Source organism: Phalacrocorax aristotelis, chromosome 11 (genome assembly GCF_949628215.1).
Source record: "Phalacrocorax aristotelis chromosome 11, bGulAri2.1, whole genome shotgun sequence".
Taxonomy (NCBI): Eukaryota; Metazoa; Chordata; class Aves; order Suliformes; family Phalacrocoracidae; genus Phalacrocorax; species Phalacrocorax aristotelis.
The window spans coordinates 14854637-14873767 of NC_134286.1; the positions used below are offsets into that span (position 1 = coordinate 14854637).

The 19131-nt window shown below is 43.5% G+C and overlaps 1 protein-coding gene across 7 annotated transcripts in view; it reads left to right on the top strand.

Annotated features, from left to right (window-relative positions):
* Positions 1-11691: 11691 nt before the first annotated feature.
* AFF2 (ALF transcription elongation factor 2) overlaps positions 11692-19131 on the top strand; it is a 340458-nt gene continuing 333018 nt past the window's right edge. For 5 of the 7 annotated variants that reach the window (XM_075107035.1, XM_075107036.1, XM_075107034.1 and 2 more), the window contains exon 1: positions 11692-11860. In XM_075107035.1, coding sequence (XP_074963136.1) covers positions 11814-11860 — 47 coding nt within the window. In that variant the 5' untranslated portion in view covers positions 11692-11813. The remainder of the gene's footprint in view (positions 11861-19131) is intronic. The other 2 variants (XM_075107039.1, XM_075107040.1) reach the window with 1 other exon arrangement.

Consider the following 19131-nt stretch of genomic DNA (forward strand, 5'->3'; position numbering starts at 1 on the left):
TGAAAATAATGTAAATCATCTTGCTCATGAAGTGTTTATGTCAAACACTTCATTTCTTTATGTAAAATGTGAGATTGTTTAGAATGAATCCTATCATGTTTAATTTTTTTTCTTTTCTAGACTTAAGCTTTCCAGGTTTGAATGCATCTAATAAAACGACACTCTGAGAAATATTCAGAGATTCATCCTCTCTCATTTTTTTTTCCTAATAGAAATGACATTTTTAAACTGCTATGCTTTTCCCTGCTATTTCTATTCATAAATGAGGGATGCACTGTGGCAGGGATGCTTCTGTGGAGCCAGTTCTTGTGGGCCTGCTCGGTTAGTCCCATTGCATTTCTCTGGGTAACCATTTGCTGAAGGCAAATGTATGTTTGGCCCTGGACTAGGAACTTCAGCACCTAATATCTGAAGCTGTCCCATAAAAACCCTCAGGAGAAAGTAATCTGTGGTGCATATAGCACAAAATTACATACAAGATGTTTGAGTTGTTGACCACCTTATGGTGTTTTTTGGTCTTTTTTGTCTGTGTGTGACAGTAATTAGTTAGGCTTCAGTAACTCACTTCCTTTCAATCAGCTGTCTGTGTCCTGGATCTGTTGCCACAAAAGGCACTAGTTCTCATGTTCAGTAATTAAAGCCCTCCAAGAATACAGCCACGATCAAGCACTCTTATGCTGGACACCATAGATAGCTACAAAAGGATACCGCCCCAAGTTAAAGATCTTTCAGTTAAAGCAAGTAAATGACTGAAGAAGGTACTGTGCTCAGTGATCCCCAACTTCCACGTCTTGCGTGTTCTGAAGTAACTCGTGGGTGTTCAAAGCATAAATCCTGTGGGGTTTCCTGGGGTTTCAGCAGTAACTGAAAGGAGACTGAGCTAACAGTTCAGTCTTATGATCTGACATCCAGAGTAAAATATGTAGAACTATGTGACTTCTGGCATATCACTCAAGCTCTTCTTGGCTTCTGTTTCAGCAGCTGGGAAGCAGAAATAAAAATGTCTCTCTCCAGCCTCAGTTTATTCTTCTGATTAAATAAGAATGTTACTTGTGTCCATTTTTTCCCCTAGATTACTCTCTTTTCAGAGAAGCGCACATACAGGTGGGAATGACCCCACTTCTATGCCACCAATAGAGAGGGAGTATAGTAGTGTTCTGTAGCAACACATTCCTTAATTTGTCAGTAACAAGGACAAGATTAGCCACAAAATATTTTGGTATCGGGATTGTGGTGTCACACCACTGACAGCAAAACAAGACTTCATGGAAGAGCCGATAAAGACCCAGCTCATGTCCTCGGGGAGGACAGCAGAGCAGATCTGCAGACCATCTACATGTAGCTGATATTAAATTTTGGTTTTCTGTGATTTTTCCTTTGAATGTATGTGAATCACTGTGTGCAGGTAGGGAATGATGCAAGATTGGTGGTTAATTCGTTCTCCTTTATAAAGTAGATATTCAGAGTGAAACCAAGGCTTGTAATAGCAATGTTTGCCTTTTCTTATCAGGCTTGATTCTTAAAGGTCAGTGTAGTTTCCCACTGGCTTCAGTGGATTTTTTTTTTTGCGGGCGTGAGAATGATTTAAGCAAACAGGTGTTTGTACACTGCACTGCCAGCCCAAGTATTCTCACCAGCAAGTAATGTCTCTCCGCTTGTAGCACCTTGCCTTTTCCCCTCCAATTCCTTCTGCCCCTCCTGATCTGGGTATTTGTTGTATCTGGTTCCCTGCCTTCTGCCTGCTCGCTCAGGCTAAGCACAGCCGACTGCACATTTCTCTCATTCCTGAATCTAAACCCATCCATGTGTCTTGAATGAGCAACTTACACAGGGTTCTTCTCAATTAAAATGTTCTCAGAGTCATTAAACTAACTAATGGTGGAAACTTCAGTAGAAATAATGCTGTAATGAGACAAGCTTTCATCATCTCGCTGAGGAAAACATATTTCACTTGATTCAGATAAATTATATGCCTCTACATATTATGATCAATATTTTAGCAAGACTTAGCATTTAACTATGTCATTTTTGAGTAATGAATAATCACATTGAGTATATGAAAAATGAGTAATGACAGATATCACTGGACTGGTACGTTTTCTACTTCTCAAAATGATGTTTGAATTTTTACAAAAATGTTGTATAAAGGATTCAATGATTCAAACGTGTTCCTTCTAATGGGTATCTATCATTTAATACTGTGACTGCTCTCAAAGTGCAGGTTAACATAACTAATTCTACAATACATTCAAAGAGTTCTGTATTTTGACTGAGGAAAATGGAACCCAGTTGTCAGGAAATGTATGCGATAAAACAGGATTTCAGAAACTGAAGGCCTGAGCAGAGCACTCAGATTGTTCTCTCATGTTGCATAATGGCAGTAGTACTTAGTAGTTCACGGCTACTTCACAGCTTTGCTATTACAGGAAATGTGAGAGGTGGAAAGTACTTTTATCAAAAAGAATATCTAAAATAAATAATGCTTTTAAAATAATGTGCAGAAATCTACAGCAGCTATCCTGACATAGGCATGCTTTAATTTGTGTATTTACTTGCCTCTGCTTACTGTATCACATTTCTTTTGTGTACAGCCTTCCCAATGGCTTCTGCCCTGATTTTTAAAATGTTTATGCTTGATACTACAGTCTTAAAAGCACAAGCCAGGACCAAAGGAACTGTTTTGATTTTTCTCTAAAAATGCCAATGTGATTTTAAGCATCTACTTAAGAAAATCTTTGCCTCTTCTAAGGCCTGTTGAATGAACCATCAGTAAATGCGTGCGGGTCTTAGAAAGAGCAGGAAGCATTTGTCACTGTAATCCAAAAAGAAATCTCTCTATGCATAGGATACTAATTTTTTCTCAGTCGAGTAATCAGTCACTTGATTACATTGATCTGTGGCTGATTTTTTTCCTTCCAACAACTGATCCGTCATGCAGTTTTAAGGTTGCAATTGGGATGATAGATATTGTTCTGTATTTCCAATATCCTTAGGCTGTTGTTCGCTGTTCTGCTGTTGATTGACTTCTTCATTTCATGATGTCTAACAGGTGCCTAAAACTAATTTGCAAGTATGACCACTGACATGGTGACTTGCTCTTGTAGCTGGGTTTAGTGGTATAATATTGTACTTCCACCTCACAAAAAAAAATTTACGGTCTTCATCAGTATGCCATATTTCAATTGCATTAAAGAGATGTATCGTTATCCTGAACTGTTATTTTTGGGCATTTAAAATTAAAACAGAATGAACAAGCAGCAGAAGAGTCTGTGATCGCTTAGATCAACTCTTCTGTCAAGCAGCTTCTTACAGAGGTTTGGACTGTTACCTGTAACAAGCACTGTTTGGTTATTGGTCACCTCTAATATACAATGAGGTTTCTACTACTAACAGTGGCCAACAAGCTTTTCAGGTGTTCCCTCAGTGTAGCTGGCTGTAAGGTTTCCTTTCAATATTTAGTTATTTTAGCATAGTCCAGATAAATTTCAAATGTTTCTGTCGTTTTATGGAAGAATAATGTCAAGGAGATCAACTATAATCTTCTCATTATATTTACATAAATACTATTCTGGTTTTAAACTCCTTGCCAAGTGTGGTTTTTTCACTCAAAGTGAAATTCTCCCTTTGTTGATATCAGTGTTTTCCTTAGGGATGAAACAGCTAATAATCTATACTATATAATAGGAAAATTCATATTAATACTATCACAAGGATGATGATTACTGACTCTTATAGGACTAGTTTTCCACAATGACAGAAAGGCATTCTAAAAAGCATTTTCATAAATTAGGTCATTTAAATCAGTTCAATATGTAAGTCACAGTGGCGAATTTTTCACTTGGCAGCTCTTCATTATGTAGCTTGGATTAATTCTGATTCAAGAATCCTGTTCAGTTATTCACTTATTTCCTCAAAACTTCATTTACGGTAAATATGGTGACATCACAAAATGGTATAACATCATTTGGTGCCACCCACCGTTCTAGCTGCGGAGATTACTTCACAAGTCACTGTAAACAGTAGAATCACAAGTGAACTAGATAAGTGACAAGGGAGCAGGTCTTCATCGGGGAAAAGGGAAAAACAAAAGTGGGAGAGGAATCGCACCCCAGGCCCGATGGTGGGAGTAAATGGAGGTTACACTACTCACTTGTGCGAATAGATTTTTAAGAGCATAAGCCATTTAATGACTTTTAAAGACTTTACTCTGGTGTGTCGCAGTGCTAGAGCAATACAAACACATGGTAAAAGACAATCCATGCCCCAGTGAGCTTAATAGCTTGCTCAGTTCCCCCTGGCAATGCTATTATGCTCCGACCCTCTTCTCTTGTGTAGGATGAAGGCCTCTGCCTCCTCCTCCTGATTATTTTAACAGATCCTTGGTTAGCGCACAGAGCGAACGCTCTAGACTTTGCCATCAGCACTACAATCCTTTCAAAGCTCACCTGGCAGGTTTCCCAGAAAAGCAAGACATGGTCGTTTAAGCTTGTTGCCAGGAAAAAGGCTGAATAATGCTCATTCTAGCTATTTGTTTGGGATACTGGTTCTCACTTTATGAAATAAATATGCCAGACATTCATCTCTTGAATGAAAAGAAATTGCTGCAATGGTCTTGCACTGTTCTTGTCAGAACCTTTCCAAGACTTCTCGAAGGCCTTTGATGGACCATCTCAGATCCTCTAATCCTAGTTCTACTTCTATACGGAGTATCAGTTTCACCAGGACTTCCAGGCCTTGAATGGAGTTTGACTGGGGAGGCTTCTCTATCGTCTTGTAGGTGGGCTTGAATATCTCTTTCTCAAGTCAGAACTGGCTTTTGTTTCTTGTAAAGAGCTGGGGAGGGAGGTGTGTGAACACCCAAACCCACTAACTTTCACGCAGTGCTCTGTGCTTGCCAAAGAATGGATATGTGGGCTGATACTCTAAATGCATATTCCCTACCATAATTGTTACATCATAGCAAACTAGGATGTAATACATTTATAGGATCTGTCCATGAATGGTCGAAGTGTCTGGATCACTGGCTGTGTCCGCCCATGGAAATCAGACGCTTCTGATTTTCTCACAGCACAGCCAGGAAGTCTACTGACTCGAGTCTGTTGGCCTCCCCATGCGCCAGTAAAATGCTCCCAAAATTCTGTGAAATTGATCAAATTTGTGAACAAAAACTCCAGATACTTTCAGCTGGGTATTTATTTGTGAAAACACAGTCATCCTGCAACTAAGCTGACATAATTATTAACGCTTTTTACTAGAAAAGAAACATTTTGTCAGTATTTATCAACTTCCTCTTGGGGAAGTCTCTCCTTAAATGAATTTCCATTTTGTCTGACCTCTCCATTGTATACATGGAATAGTTCATATACGTGGATTCTATCTGCACTTTTAAATTCTTTGTATTTGTCATCAAATTCATTTGTTTGGTATTGGGCATCTAGAGAAATACTTCAAGCTATTGCTTGGATTACGTTGCTTCCTTATAGTTAATCCTGAATGGCTACAGGATCTGCTTTCAACGTGTTTGTTAGAGATACCGGGCTCTAATATTAGTAGAAGACAGGAAAGTCTATTTTCCTAGCAGAGGGTGACCAGACAATTGAGGTTGAAGGGGATGAACATAAGAGTGATCTTATCAGAATAACAGAAGAAAGGGGGGAAGGAGAAAGGGAACAAGAGATCAACTTTTCTTGTCTGATATTCCACCGCTGTGCTAATGCTATCTGCCATATATTATTCTTTTTGTTTCCTTCACAAAAAGGAAGCTTCGCCTTGTCTTACGTTTCTGCAAAGTGCATTAGAGAATATAATCATAAAAATCACTGAAGACAAGACAGTACTTCAGCAGCTTATATATAGACATCACTGCTGTAAAGTGCTTCTGTCTTTTGAAAGCAACATGGCAGAAAGAAGGAAGCTTGATGTGAAAAGCCTTTTCACCATGCTTTTGCGCATCAATTTTCTGGCTGTGTTTGTGTTTTAAAGTTTGTACGCTAGTTTTGGTTTATGCTGTGCATTAGCTTTGGTTCCACTTGTAAGGAACATATGGTCATGCAATCGGTTAAAAAGCTACTGCAGGGATTGCTGCTGCGTGCCAGGCTAGGAGAGGGTAAGAGCCATGCTCAGGCAGTAAGCGATTGGTTTGGTTAAAGGAAGGGATTGCAACAGATGGCCTCCTCTTTAGCTGCTCACTTGAGTCCATTGTTTACAACCAATTGGTAAGCATGAAACAAAATTTTTGTTCCTTCAATCTTAGAAGAAGATAGCCAGCTGTTTTAAAACCTGCAAAACAAAGTATTGGTCATAAACTTAAAAGCAAGAAAAAAAAAGGGGGGGGATGGGAGAGAAGGACCAATTGTGATGATCCCAATTAATTAATGAAATGTCTATTTGAAAGTAAAATTGGTTTTGATTTTTTTTTCCATAGAGCCTTTGCACTTCTGACCAGCAGTGCTCTCCAAATTCCTGGTTGTGTGACCCTCCCTCTTGCTTTTTGCAATTAATTTGTGTCGGTTCTCCAATAGGTCTTTTTGGTTACTTGTTTCTGAAAAGTGACTTTCTCATAGCTTTTGAATATGGTGTCTGTCTTGCCTAGTTTTAAAAGTTTAGACTATTCCTGACAGTGTTTTAAGAGTTGTCTGGCTAATGTGCAGAGTGACAGTAATAAATAAGAATCTAGTTGTTATTGTCTCTTTTTCCCCTTGATTTTTTTTCTGACAGTGGCAAAACACCATGGTGAAGCTGTGCCTTGGTCAGACAGGGTCACACGGTGCCGCAGCCTGAGCACCACAATACTTCTAACACGATTGCTGAATTGTCTGCGTGCATCTCTTGAAAGCATTAGTTTGCAGTGTGTATTAGGGAGGACTTTCTCACCCCCCGAACGGCATTCCTGGGGCTTTTGCTGACACGCGCTCAATATACGGAGAGGTACCAAAAGAGGGAGCTGAAATCCCCTGTGACCGGTCCGCATCTGACTGTCGTGGGACCTTGTAACATCCACCGCGCACCTTATATGAGCAAAGTGTGATGAAACTCCGTGTCCTTGCAGCTAGCTGTGGACACGTCTAACATATGATCTGTAAGAGCTTGCTGTTGTGAGCTTCTAATATAATAAAAATATCAAAACACCGTGTTTCCTAAAGGGGCCTAGAAAAACTTACTGAAGGAAGGATTATTCAGCAGGATGTGAAAATGTTCCCCCTTCTCACAGTAAGAAAACTTGATCAATATATTCTCAGAAGTGATTACTGTATTAAATTATTATTGTTTCATAAAATAGGAGTAACAATGCTAATAAGAGAATAGCTCAGCACAGTTAAATAAATCACTCGGGCAGCATGGAGATGATAATTACAATTAAGATGGCAGGAAAATAAAGATTACATATGCACTTGAACCTGAGTAACAACATATTTTCAGTAACTGAAATTCTCGTGTACTTCCAAATGGGAAATTCGGCCATAGAGGCAGCACATGATGGGTTTTACTTTATATATGCATATCTCAATGGTGATTTTTTTCTGAAATAACAGCTTTAGGTTACATAAGATTTAGGCACTCATGTTCTCACGGAGTTGGGCTCAATGTTCTTGTGCTACCTTCAAACAGATGCTAATGTTAACTTAATTTTCGATGTATTAATGTTATCTGTATGCTTTATCTAAGGTGTTATAAGTTTGTTCTCTATACATGTTTAGCGTAGTATGAATGAGACACAGAAAGAAAAATCAATCATTACTTCACAGAGAAATATGAACTCTGTTAGCTTCATTTTTCACACTGTGAAAATGACTTGACCTTCCTTTCTTCAGAAATCCAAATATCTCCAATCTGTATTCAACAGCATAGCTGGGCACAAATTTTCCATTAACATTTTCTGGATAGAAAACTGATTTCATTCTGGTTGTTTTGTGGAAAAATAGGGTTTTCTTTGGATCAAATAGAGTATTCTCAGCAGAAAAGCTTTCTGTGCTGTCTCACGAAGGTTGCAGTTCAGTTACCTTTTGCCTCTGCAGCTGTGGACCGCTGGCCTCAGCCTCTCCTGCCTGACCACCACGGCCACAGTTGTGCCACTCCTCCTTCAGGAAGAGGGACAATAGGGAGGCTTGTGGTGGCTGCAGCCTGGCTGCTGAGCCCTGCCTTCGGAGCAGAGCACTGAATGGGCTCTCATTACCACTTCTCTGTGTCTTCCTCATTGCCTTTGTACCCCTGTTGGTGTATGCAGGGCCCTTGGGTAACGAGGTTAGCATGGGGTGTATATAGATTTGAAAGAGAAAGGATGCGGCTGGGATGCTCCAAACTCTGTACCCCGCTGTTTGCTGCTGAACCTGAAGGAGAAGATGGGAAGTCTGACCATTTTGGTGCAACCTCAGCAGCTCCTTTGGTTGTACAGTGCTTTCGGCCTCGTGCTTCCACCCACAGCTGCTCAGTCTGGACCACAGCAGCAGCAGCCACCCAAGGGGGCAGGGCATTTGTGCCTTCATCAGAGGGGCGCTGAGGCAGGACACCTCCTCCGATAACCCTAAATGGGGACAACAGCCAAAGCCACCCACCAGGGGCATCTTGCCAGAAAGCCGGCTCTGGGCTCGTAGGGCAGGACGGGCAGGGGGAGGGCTGGCTGGCGCAGGGCAGGGTGTGTCAAATGGCAGCAGGACTCACTGCCTGCAGCCTCGTCGGCAAAACCGGAGCCTGACCCGTGCTGAGCCAGCGTTCCCCTTTGTAGCAGATTGCGGGGCCGGGCAGTGGTGAACAGGGCCAGGAGGCCTTGCTGATCTTATTATCCCTCTCCTGAGCGGTTGCAGGTGCTCGGAACTGCATTTGTATTTTCCACTGTAACTGTAAAAGAGGTTGTGCCAAGGGCAGTTGAACTTCTATTCCTGGCAGTTAGGGTAAATGAACCCTTGGCTATTTGAAGCCAGAGCTGGGACAGCCTCATGTTTGCGCTTGCCCCTGAGCAAGCAGTTTGCAGAGGCTGCTGGCTCCCTGCTGCCGGCACCCACTCACGACAGGAGCGTGTACCACCCCGACACACTCCCTGCAGCCCTTCGCTCCTGGAGGCCACGGCCACGGTGAGCAGGCAGGGAGCTTGGCCAGCTCTTGCTCTGGCTGGTGTGCAGTGAGGTCATGTGGAGCCAAGCGTGGCTGCTGGCAGCAGAGTGTGCCATGTCCCTGGGGAGGGGGGTGGTGAAGGCACCCTCCCGCCAGCCCCCGTGGCACCAGGCAGCGTGTCCAGTGCTGGGCCCCTGTGGAGCCTTGGCTGTGTGTCTGCAACCGTGACACTCGGGCACGTCCTTGGGTGGTTTGAAACCTGACTGCAAAAATCCCCTTCATGCACAAACTTTCTCATGCAGCTGAGGGCGTGGGGCATTTGGGGAGCTCCAAGTGCCAAACATGTCACTTCTGAGGAGAGAGATTTTCCCTACTATTGCCCTTCATGGGAACAGCAGGTTTGCTTGCTCATGCAGGATGTCCCACCCCTTATCTTTGCTAGAATGAGCTCTGAAAGCCTTTTCAGAACTATTTTGTGCAGGTTTTGCTACTTTCTGGATACTTGAAGAGGGTTTACTTTAAGAAAGTGAAGGCACTAATACCTGGGAAGCAGACCAGACCCCTCTCTAAAAAGAGGGGGAGCAGAACTGCCAACTCCAGCAAGTCCCAGTGCAGAATGCTTTTAGTAAGCTGTTTAGTTGAGTTTAATGGTTCAGGCTCAAGATACTGAAAACAGGTGAGTTACTGAATGTGAGGGATTAGGTGAGAGACTAGGTTTTTATTTTTATTAATAGTAATTTATTTCAAAAAACCCCTCTGTACCTGTTTCTGGACAACAGTTCTGAAAATGTGACCCCACCTCCCATGTTGGTTCAAAGTATCGGCCACAATTTATGATTTTGAACTGGGCTTTTAAAATCAACAACGATGCTAAAATAAGAAACAGGAGAGGGGCCTGACTCATGATACTTTAAAGCCTGAGGCCTAGAGCAGTGTGTTTGAGTCTGTCTGTGGAGAAAACAGAGATGCTAGAAAGGAAATGCTGCATGCACCTGCCTGCCCGCAGCGGGGAGAGGAGCAGTGCTTTGGGTTTTGCTGGGTGCGAGCACAGGCTGTCAGTGGCGCAGCTTTGCCTGAGCTCCCTCCCTTTTGAGGGCCCACAAGACACATGATGCAAATGAGAACCTTGCAGTGAAGCCCAAGCTAAGATGATGAAGTCTGTCACATTTGACTTCCACTGATAACAGTTCCACAGCTTTTCCTTAGTGATATTTTCAACCCAACTGCGCTTATAAAACAACTGTGTACTCCTCAGGAAGGCAAAATTTTTGGATTACATTAGCTGCTCTGTCTCTGATTGACTCTAGAACCTTGGATTTGTGTCTCAATTCTCAGGAAGCCATAAAGATGCTTCCGTGAGAGGTTCACTGGAGCCTGGGCTCAGTGGCGGCAGAGCCAGCCCCTGTGACTGGCTGCTTGAGCCTCGTGGGGCTGGGCTGTGGCCGCAGAGATGAGACCCCACCAAAGCAAGGGTCGCTTCAAACTTCGCCAACACCAAGTCTCCAAGGCTGGCTGGCACACAGGGAAGTTCAGCGCGCAACCAGTTCTGTGGAAAACTGGACTAGAAATGAAGGCAGCTTTGGTCAGCTCTTTCCAACACCAATGTGTGCACTTGTTTGCTCACTGGGTACGTGTATTTGGAATTTTACGTTTATAAAACATACGCCGCAAATCGCAACATATTAGTTACTGTTTCAAAGGCAGTTGGATACAAAAGCAGGTGGGCAGGGTGTGTGACCCTGGGTAGAAAATCGCTTCATTTAGGGGATGGAGGGCGCGGGGGGCAGCCGGGGCCTGTGCGCGGCCTCGCCGCGGGGCAGGTCTCTGCTCCAGGCCGCCCCTGTCCCGCCCGGCGGCCGCAGGTGAGCTGCGGCTCGGCCGCTCACGCAGAGGCAGGCAGCGGGAAGGGCGGCCGGCCCAGCCGGGGAGCAGGCGCTGCTCGGCTGGAGCAAAACGCCAGGAGGGCTCGGGGGGGCCCTTCTTGCTCAGCGCCCCCGGGGCTTTCCTCTGCCCCCTCCCCTGCCACCGTGCATCTCCCAGTAAGCCTGGCCCGGGGCGTTCTCCGTGCCGTGCCTACACCACCTCTCGTGTCGGCGGGGGTCGGGTTTGTTCACCCACTGGAGTTGGCTTTGGCAATTAAATTATAGGTGCCCATTCCCCCAGCCCCCAAACCCGCCGCCCCCCCGCCTTTCTCCCCCTCGCCGCGCCCGGCCAGGCCGCCCTCAGCGAACCCCGAGGCGCGAAGCCGCCCCGCTCCCCCCACCCCCGCTGTTCCTCCTTTCCTGCAAAACTTCCCCGGGCGCGGGGGGCTGCGAGGCCCCGCCAGATCCCGGCGGTGCTGCCGCGGCGGCTCCATGCCGCGGCTTCGGGCCGCCCGGCTCCTCCCCTCGCGGTGTGTGTGAGTGTGTGTGTGTGTGTGTGTGTGTGTGTGTGTGTGCGCGCCGGGGCCGCCGCCGCCGCCGTGCCTGCCTCTCCCAGCCAGGCAGCCCAGCCGCGCCGCGCCGCGCTGCTGGCGGCGGCCGGAGCGGGCGGCGGCGGCGGCGGCAGCGCTCCGCCAGCCCCGGGCGGCTCCGCGCCGGTCCCCGCGGCGCGGCCGCCCATGCCGGCCGGCAGCCCCAACCCCGCCGGGCAGCCCTAGCCCCGCCGGGCAGCCCCAGAGCCCCGCCGGGCAGCCCCAGAGCCCCGCCGGGCAGCCCCAGCCCCGCTCGGCTCCGCGCGGCGCGGGGAGGGGGCACCACTTCTCTGAGTCTCCCCACCAGATCGTTATGGACCTATTCGACTTTTTCAGGGACTGGGACTTAGAGCAGCAGTGGTAGGTTTTTTTGGGTGTGTTGTTTTTTTTTTTTGTTGTTGTTGTTTTTTCCTTCCCCCCCCCCTCCCCCCCCCCCCCGCCTCTCCACTCCTCTCCTCCTAACAGCTGCCTCCTTCCTCTCCTCCCCGCTCGCTCCCCCGGTGCCTTCGCCTTTGTTGAGGGGCGAAGCGCCCGGTGCCCGCCGGGGCCGGCCGGCTCCGTGCCCGCGCTGCGCTGCGCGGCGGCCCCGGCGGCGGGGAGCACCTCGCGCTCTGCCGGCGGCGGGGCCAAGTTGGCCGGAGGGGGAGGAGAGGCCGGGGAAGCGCCGAGATGCGCCGGGTGCCGGCTGCAATCCCGACGGCAGCGGCGACCCCCTCCGAGCCGGGGAGCGGCGGCGTCTCCCCCGTTGTCCCCGGGATCGCGGCTTTGCTAGCGCGGTGCTCGCCGCTGTCAGTGACAATGTTCCTTTCGCGGGGAGAAACGCGGCTGTAGTTTTGCTGTGCGGCACAGTTCAGCCGCAGCCCTGTCCAGTGTGGGGGTCTCTGCTGGTTTTGCTGGTTTCCTATTCTGGGCGAAGCGTTATTGAAGTTAGTTTTGGAAGCGGGACGATCAGTCCCCGTGATATTATAACAGGTCTTTTTTTTTTTTCCTTTTCCTCTCTCTGCCTCTTCCTTTTCTTTCCCTTTCTATTAAGAGTGGAGTTTTAGGTTTTGTATTGCTCTGCAAATAGATGCACATCTTGAGAAAAGGTCGGTGCATCTATTTAAGCGTATTGTAAACTTGCTACCAAAGTGAATGTTAAGGAATTTTCGGTGGGTGACAAGTAGCTGGGAAAGTTAGAATTAGGGTGGGTATGCAGTCGCTTCCCCGGCCGGTTAATGAGCTCATGCTGCTTCTTCGACTGTTTTTATTCGTTCTTTACTTTTCAATTCAGCAAATACAGTTATAATTCTTTATGCACAGCGAAATTCAGTGGTTGGTTACTGCTTTCTTAAATGCTTTTAGGCTGGAGTGCAGTTTGCCAAGAAAGAGGCTAAAATACTGTATTTTGTTATCCTAATCTCTAAATGTCACACAGATTATATGTGTGTATGCATGTGCATTTGGACCTCATGTTTTGCAGAGGCTTTACTTTACTTTGATAATGTAAAGGTATGACTAGGAAAAAGATCATATATTTAGTTAATAACTATCATTTTGCCAAACGCAGTCTAACAGCTATGGTTGCAAATCCAAGATAATCGGAACCAAATACCTGTCACGTTCTGTTTTACAGCAATTTGGAGTAAATCCTTGGAACAGTAAATTACAGTATATCAATATTAATCTGTAAGCAGGCATTTTGGATCATGTGCATGTATTATCAGCTCTGTATAAACCATCATATTACATCTTTTAATAACCATGCTGTTGTTATTTAAAAGTAATAATCACAATAAAATTAGTGCTCAATTAAATATTATGCTTCTACCACACTATCTTTACTCTGCTGCTCTAATTTATTTTGCAGACAACTGATAACCACCGTATTACTACTCAAATAATATTTGCATACAATTTGCCTAATTTATAGTGTGGGTAACGTCATTAATTTAATAGAAGCTGTTACAACCCAATATGTGGGTGTAGTTCAAATAGTAAGCACATTATAGGTATTGAGTTTTAATGTTTGCTTAATAACTTACTTTCATTTGACTGTGGTTTTATGTGGATTTAGATGTGCATCAGAAAGGAGGGAACTCTTGTGCCTCTGTTTTGCCATAAAATATTTACATATTGCTACTCGTTCTAGAAATTCCATTTGCTTGCTTTCGTACAGTGGAATTTATTGGTTTCAGTGTTTTCAGGGTCCATGAGGAAAGAACATTTCTACTTCATCTGTTTCACAGTGTTTGGTTTCTCCACAAACTCTCTATGTGGCATAGACGCTCACACACAATTACTTATTGCAGAGATCAAGTTGGATTTAGCTTTTAATAATCCAATTAGTATATGCATGTACACATGCATACAATATGTAGGTACACGATCTACATGATCTACATGTATACACAAACATTACGTGTATTTTGTTGTACATGTAAAGATTTCTGTCTGACAAGTAGTTGCTTGTTTAAGGAGATATGAATTTAGCTTGTCTATCCATAGATATGTGCATGTGTATGTATGTAATATATGTTATACAGGCATCATCTCTGCACGCCCAGAACTATGCATGCTCGCCCATCAAGATTTATTAATTGTTGTCTGTGTATCCAATGTGGTATGATTACTTTGTAATATTTACAAATAAGTATATATAACATGATGTGTGAATTGCTGCTTCTTATTTTGAAACTGTCCTCCTTCCTTCTCCCTGTAAGCTGGCCGTTGTAAAAACGTGTTTCACAAGCATTTATAAGGCAATTAGAGACCCTCTTCTGCATTCCTTGCAAACCCAAAACTTCTGCTAATCTGTGCTGCAATCGCCAAGAAGGCAAGCTCAGGCCTACAGCATGTGTGTGGGTGTTTGTATGTATTATCTGTATGCAAAATACAACAGAAACATAGCCTGAGAAATAGGTATATAAAAAAATATTTATCACTCAAGTAGAGATTTATTTTTTTTATCCAACGAAAGGGTGTAAAGGTAACACTTTCTATGCATTGCCATTATTATCAGGAAATAACTCTCCAAAAGTTTTGGGCTGATGGGTAAAATACAGGTAATTTCCTCCCCCCCCGCCCCCCAACAGGGGTGCGTCTTTGTGTCACTTCTTGAAATGCATTTTGTCAAGAACTGTCAAACTTATAGCGTGCACTGCTGCTACATGTGTTCTTAAATTCTCGCCTGGCATTCCGATGATTAGTGTGAGCTTTGTCTTGATACAAACTGCAGAATCGGCCCTTTAGTTTCCCGTATTAGGAGAGATCACAGTGGTATGAGAATAAGGTGTTTCATTGAACCTTCATCAAGACTGTGACTGGGAGGGTACCTGAGGGTTGGTATGGGTTTTTTTTTTTTGTTAACACTTGGGTAAAATGTGTAAAATAAGGCCACAAATATCCCAGTGGATGCTTTGCCAAACTTGAAAAGCTGGAAAAAGAAAAAAGCCAAAACAATTTAAATGAATCCAAACTCTGGCTGAAGTGAAAGGGCCAAAGCTAAAGCCTGCTGTGATTCCTGGATGAATAAGACACGTTCACCTGGGCTTCCATTTAATATGAGCCATTCTATGAGGGAGAAAGGAAGGGAGATGGATGTAATGAAAAGCATGAATGCCTGTGTGCACCAAGGGGACCACTTGCTGTTAAAAATCAAATTTCATCTTTTAAATCACTTTCCACGCTTGTCTGTGGTAACCAAGTAGATGAAATCTTGAAGTGTCCTGGGACCATGTGGCTGGATTTGAACCTGCTTACGGAGTAAGGTGGTGCCATTAATCAGCAGCTGGGAAACAACAAAACCCAACAAAAACCCAACCACCACAGATATATAGCTCCTCGCTAACACAAAAAAAGCAGAAAGATTCATAGTTTATGTTGTATTTATTGTTGTCAGTATTAACATATTTTATGTCCTTCAATCTTTAAAAAAAGTGAAAGCGGGGAAAATATTTAGTGGGAAAAATGCATAATGAAGTGTAGAAAATAAGAGTTGGCAAAGGGAAATAAGATCGGCAGGTAAGAGTATCGTCGTAGCTGTGTGGTTGTGATAGGGAAGACTTCTCACTGCAGAGAGACAAGCTTTTGGTTTTTTCTTTTTTATACTATGTATCACAAGTAGCCTAATTACAGCAAAACCAGCAAACTGCCAGTTATACAGGAAGAGGCTTAAACTCACTAAACTGTTATATAAATAGAAAGTTCAAAGGTCTGTTTGTGGCTGACAAAGCTGGGAACAGGCCATCTGTGGGCCAGGTTCCTCTCCTGTACGAATGCAAAAACATACCGTGCGCCAGAGCAGTGTGTACTTTCAACGTAGTCCTCAACCTGGAGGGGGTGATCCTGCTCTCCAGACAAAGGTGAACTGTTTCAGTTCCAGCCTTGGGTATTTCCCCTCCTTCACCCACCTTCCCCCTTCCCTCTTTGCCTTGTGCCTCTGCAGAAGACCTTCTCAGTTACTGTTCTTTCACCAGGGTCTGTAATAGCTCACTAAATGAAAAGTCTTGTGAATGTGGAAGCTGTGTTGTGCTTCTCATGGGAACTTGTGAAATAGAGTAAATAGGCTCTTTGGGAATTAGATTGTTTAAAAAAAAAAGTTTTTGGGTGATGGTGAGAGTATTAATATAGGCGAAAGTCACATTTGAATGGATTTCTATAAGGTTTTTCTCCCCCTCCCTTCTCCTCAAGAAATATTACAGTTGAATTGCAGTTACTTTTTGGATTTGTATTACAGACATCCCTGAGTAATTATTTGAAAACGTTTCATTCTCAATTTGCTTTGAAAGTGTAAATGGATAGATTGTGTGGCTGCCGGTGGGTGGGTGAGGGGGATTAGATGCTGTCAAAACAAGCAGCTGAGAAAGACCAAAAATAGTCTTGGGCCAAAACCTGTACTTGAAGTATGTCCTGATTTAGTAATTCTTCCCTGGTTGATATTGAACTCCATGGAGTGTAAATCTTAAAAGAATTTGGCCGTTTGCAAACATTAAGCTCCCATCTATCCTATGAGGCAAAATTACAATCAGTTTAACAGCATTTGAATTGTTTTCCTAATGATTCATTCAAGAATTTAATGACTTTTAAAATATACAAATTGGGATGGAGAGTAGATACTTCAGATACTGTTCAGCTATTCTGAAGCCAGGCAGAACTTCAGAGCATTCAAGGACTTTGTACATGAATGCCAATTATATTGTTTAGGATTTTCTTTTTGAGTAAAAGATGGCGTTATGATGCAGGTCCTTCAGTCAAGCAGAATTATTCCTTTTGTCTGTCTGACAAGACTGTCACTGCAACCTGGAATTTAACTAAATAATTTAAGGGGAAAATGTGACATTCTGTAAAGTATTAAGTTAAACATACTGAATGATATCTGAAAAAAACGTGTGGACGCTACTTTTGAGCTTCTTAGGACTCAGACAGTACTCCAGCCTCGTGGAAGGAGTGTTGTGATGTGTTTTGTGTTGAGGCCCAAATTCTGTTTCTGTCTGAGTCAGGCAAAATTCCCATCATGTGAGATGGGACAAAATTGGCTGTAAGACTTAGAAAAAGCACGTGGGCCTTAATATAGCAGGGTCAATAGTCGATGTAGTTTTATGCACACAAGCAGTTCTATTGAAACAACTCTGACTTCAAGGTAAGATTTATTGAACTGGTTTCTTGATCACTCCCAAAATGCACAATGTGTTTTACTGACAAAACCCCAGTTCTCCATGTATTTGGTAATGGAAAGTGGTGGTATTTTTTACTGTATAGTACACATCCATTTGCCTGAAATCTATCAGCAGTTTTACATGATTGCATAGATAGCTGGGCAGCCAGAAAGAATGCAAATATTGAATCTCCTAAAAAAAAAAAAAAAAGTAGGAGAATTGTAGGAAACATTTTATACGCTGAACCTATGAAGTATATGGAATAAGCTTCTAAAACACATCCTGTATTTTCCTGGTGCCTTTAGTCTGAGGTCATGGAATTTCTTTGTATAGAGGACTTGAAGGATTGGGGTCCTGGATGTTGTTAAATGTATATAATCAATAAGTACCATAAAGTACCCATGTCTTCCTCCAGCTTGGGCCTGAGCCAGTTGGCCAGTGGTGTCAATGGAGATGCTCCCAGTTGACTTCAGCGAGTACTGGATTTGACCCTGTTTTGGCCAAAAGGCAGTCAGGCAGGCTTTGTGGCATGTGGAGCAACTCTCTAATGACCAGGATCAGCAAGGCACTTTGCACACACCTAATACTGTGCATGTGGAAGAAGTCCACAGAGCCCAATTCTGAACCTAATTCAAACTTTCTGCCTTTCTTTTGAGAAGAAAGAGAAGAAAAATGGAGAGGAAAGGTTGAATGTTTTCTATTGGTTGCAGTTAACAGAACAGATTTGATAAAGCCATCAAACATCTATTAACGCTGAAAACTGAAACTGTGCCACAGCTCTGGGTTTTGCAATGTTACAAATTCTTCCTTAAGCATTGAAAAAGAAAATAGTAAATCCAGTAACATGTCAAGTTAGTATAACCTTCCAGACCACTCATAATATAACGTAGTCATGAAGTCACAACAGTGACTCAAAAAGACAGCTCTTTCATCCTTTTGTTGTTACTGAATGTTCTACATTAATGCTTTGTAATCAAAATCTTTGTTTAAATTGTTCTAATAGCTTTGGTCAGAGGTCAGAAGGTATGTTACTTCTGACTAATGGATGACTGTAGAGATAAAAAATGAGAGGAAGGATGGCAACGTGCATGTCAGTAGCTTTTAAGCTCCGTTTTGAATGGAATGATACAGTAGTTTGACCAAAGATTTGCACAAAGGGCATGTGATTTTCAACCTGCATTTGTGAGGGAAGATTTTGGGGAATGAGCTAAGGGGTTTGTTTTCAAAAAAGCTATGTACTGGAACCTAGTCTTGCAGAAACTTGGAAAGAATTGCAAGTTGCTCCTTAATTTCAACAATACTGCTGTTGAGTGTAGTCAGTATGATGGGTTTACAAGGTTGGGCTCGTAGTGTTGAAAAAATAATATGGGACTAGAGAGCTGAGGTAAAGGAATAAACCAAAACTTCCTGCAGTTAACTTCTGAGCTGTTGCAAACTATGTTATCCTGAAGAGGCTTTTTTTCAACTCATATGTAGCAGATCCACACCATAAATTATTATGACTGTTAAACAAAGGTCTAGTCAGTAGTCTCTTCTTCTGTAAAACTTTATATCACGTTTTAGTGACATTTTATGAATGTGTTCAAATCAAGTCATTGAGGGAAGACGACTCTTGGTTGTGGAATTTTTTTTCTTTATGTGACCTCAGCAGTTAATCTGTGTCTTTTTACTGGAGATTATCAATGAGTCCTTATTCCAGGTGATTTGGGATGGTGAAGTTTAAGGAGAGTTGGAGATGATACCACAACTGGAAGCTGATTTTCAGAGTAGGTGACAACGGAGAATGGGAGAATGCCATTTACTATGTACAATATGTAAGTCTTGCTTAGTGAGGAGCTGTAGTCAGCAATTCAGATTCCTGACTCAGATGCTGCATGGTGCTACCAGTTATAGTAAGACATGAATAGCCCACTCATAATTATATGTTTTCATAAGGGTGGGGTATTAACAAGAGGCAAAGAAGAAAACAAGAATAGAGCACCAAGTTAAAAATCA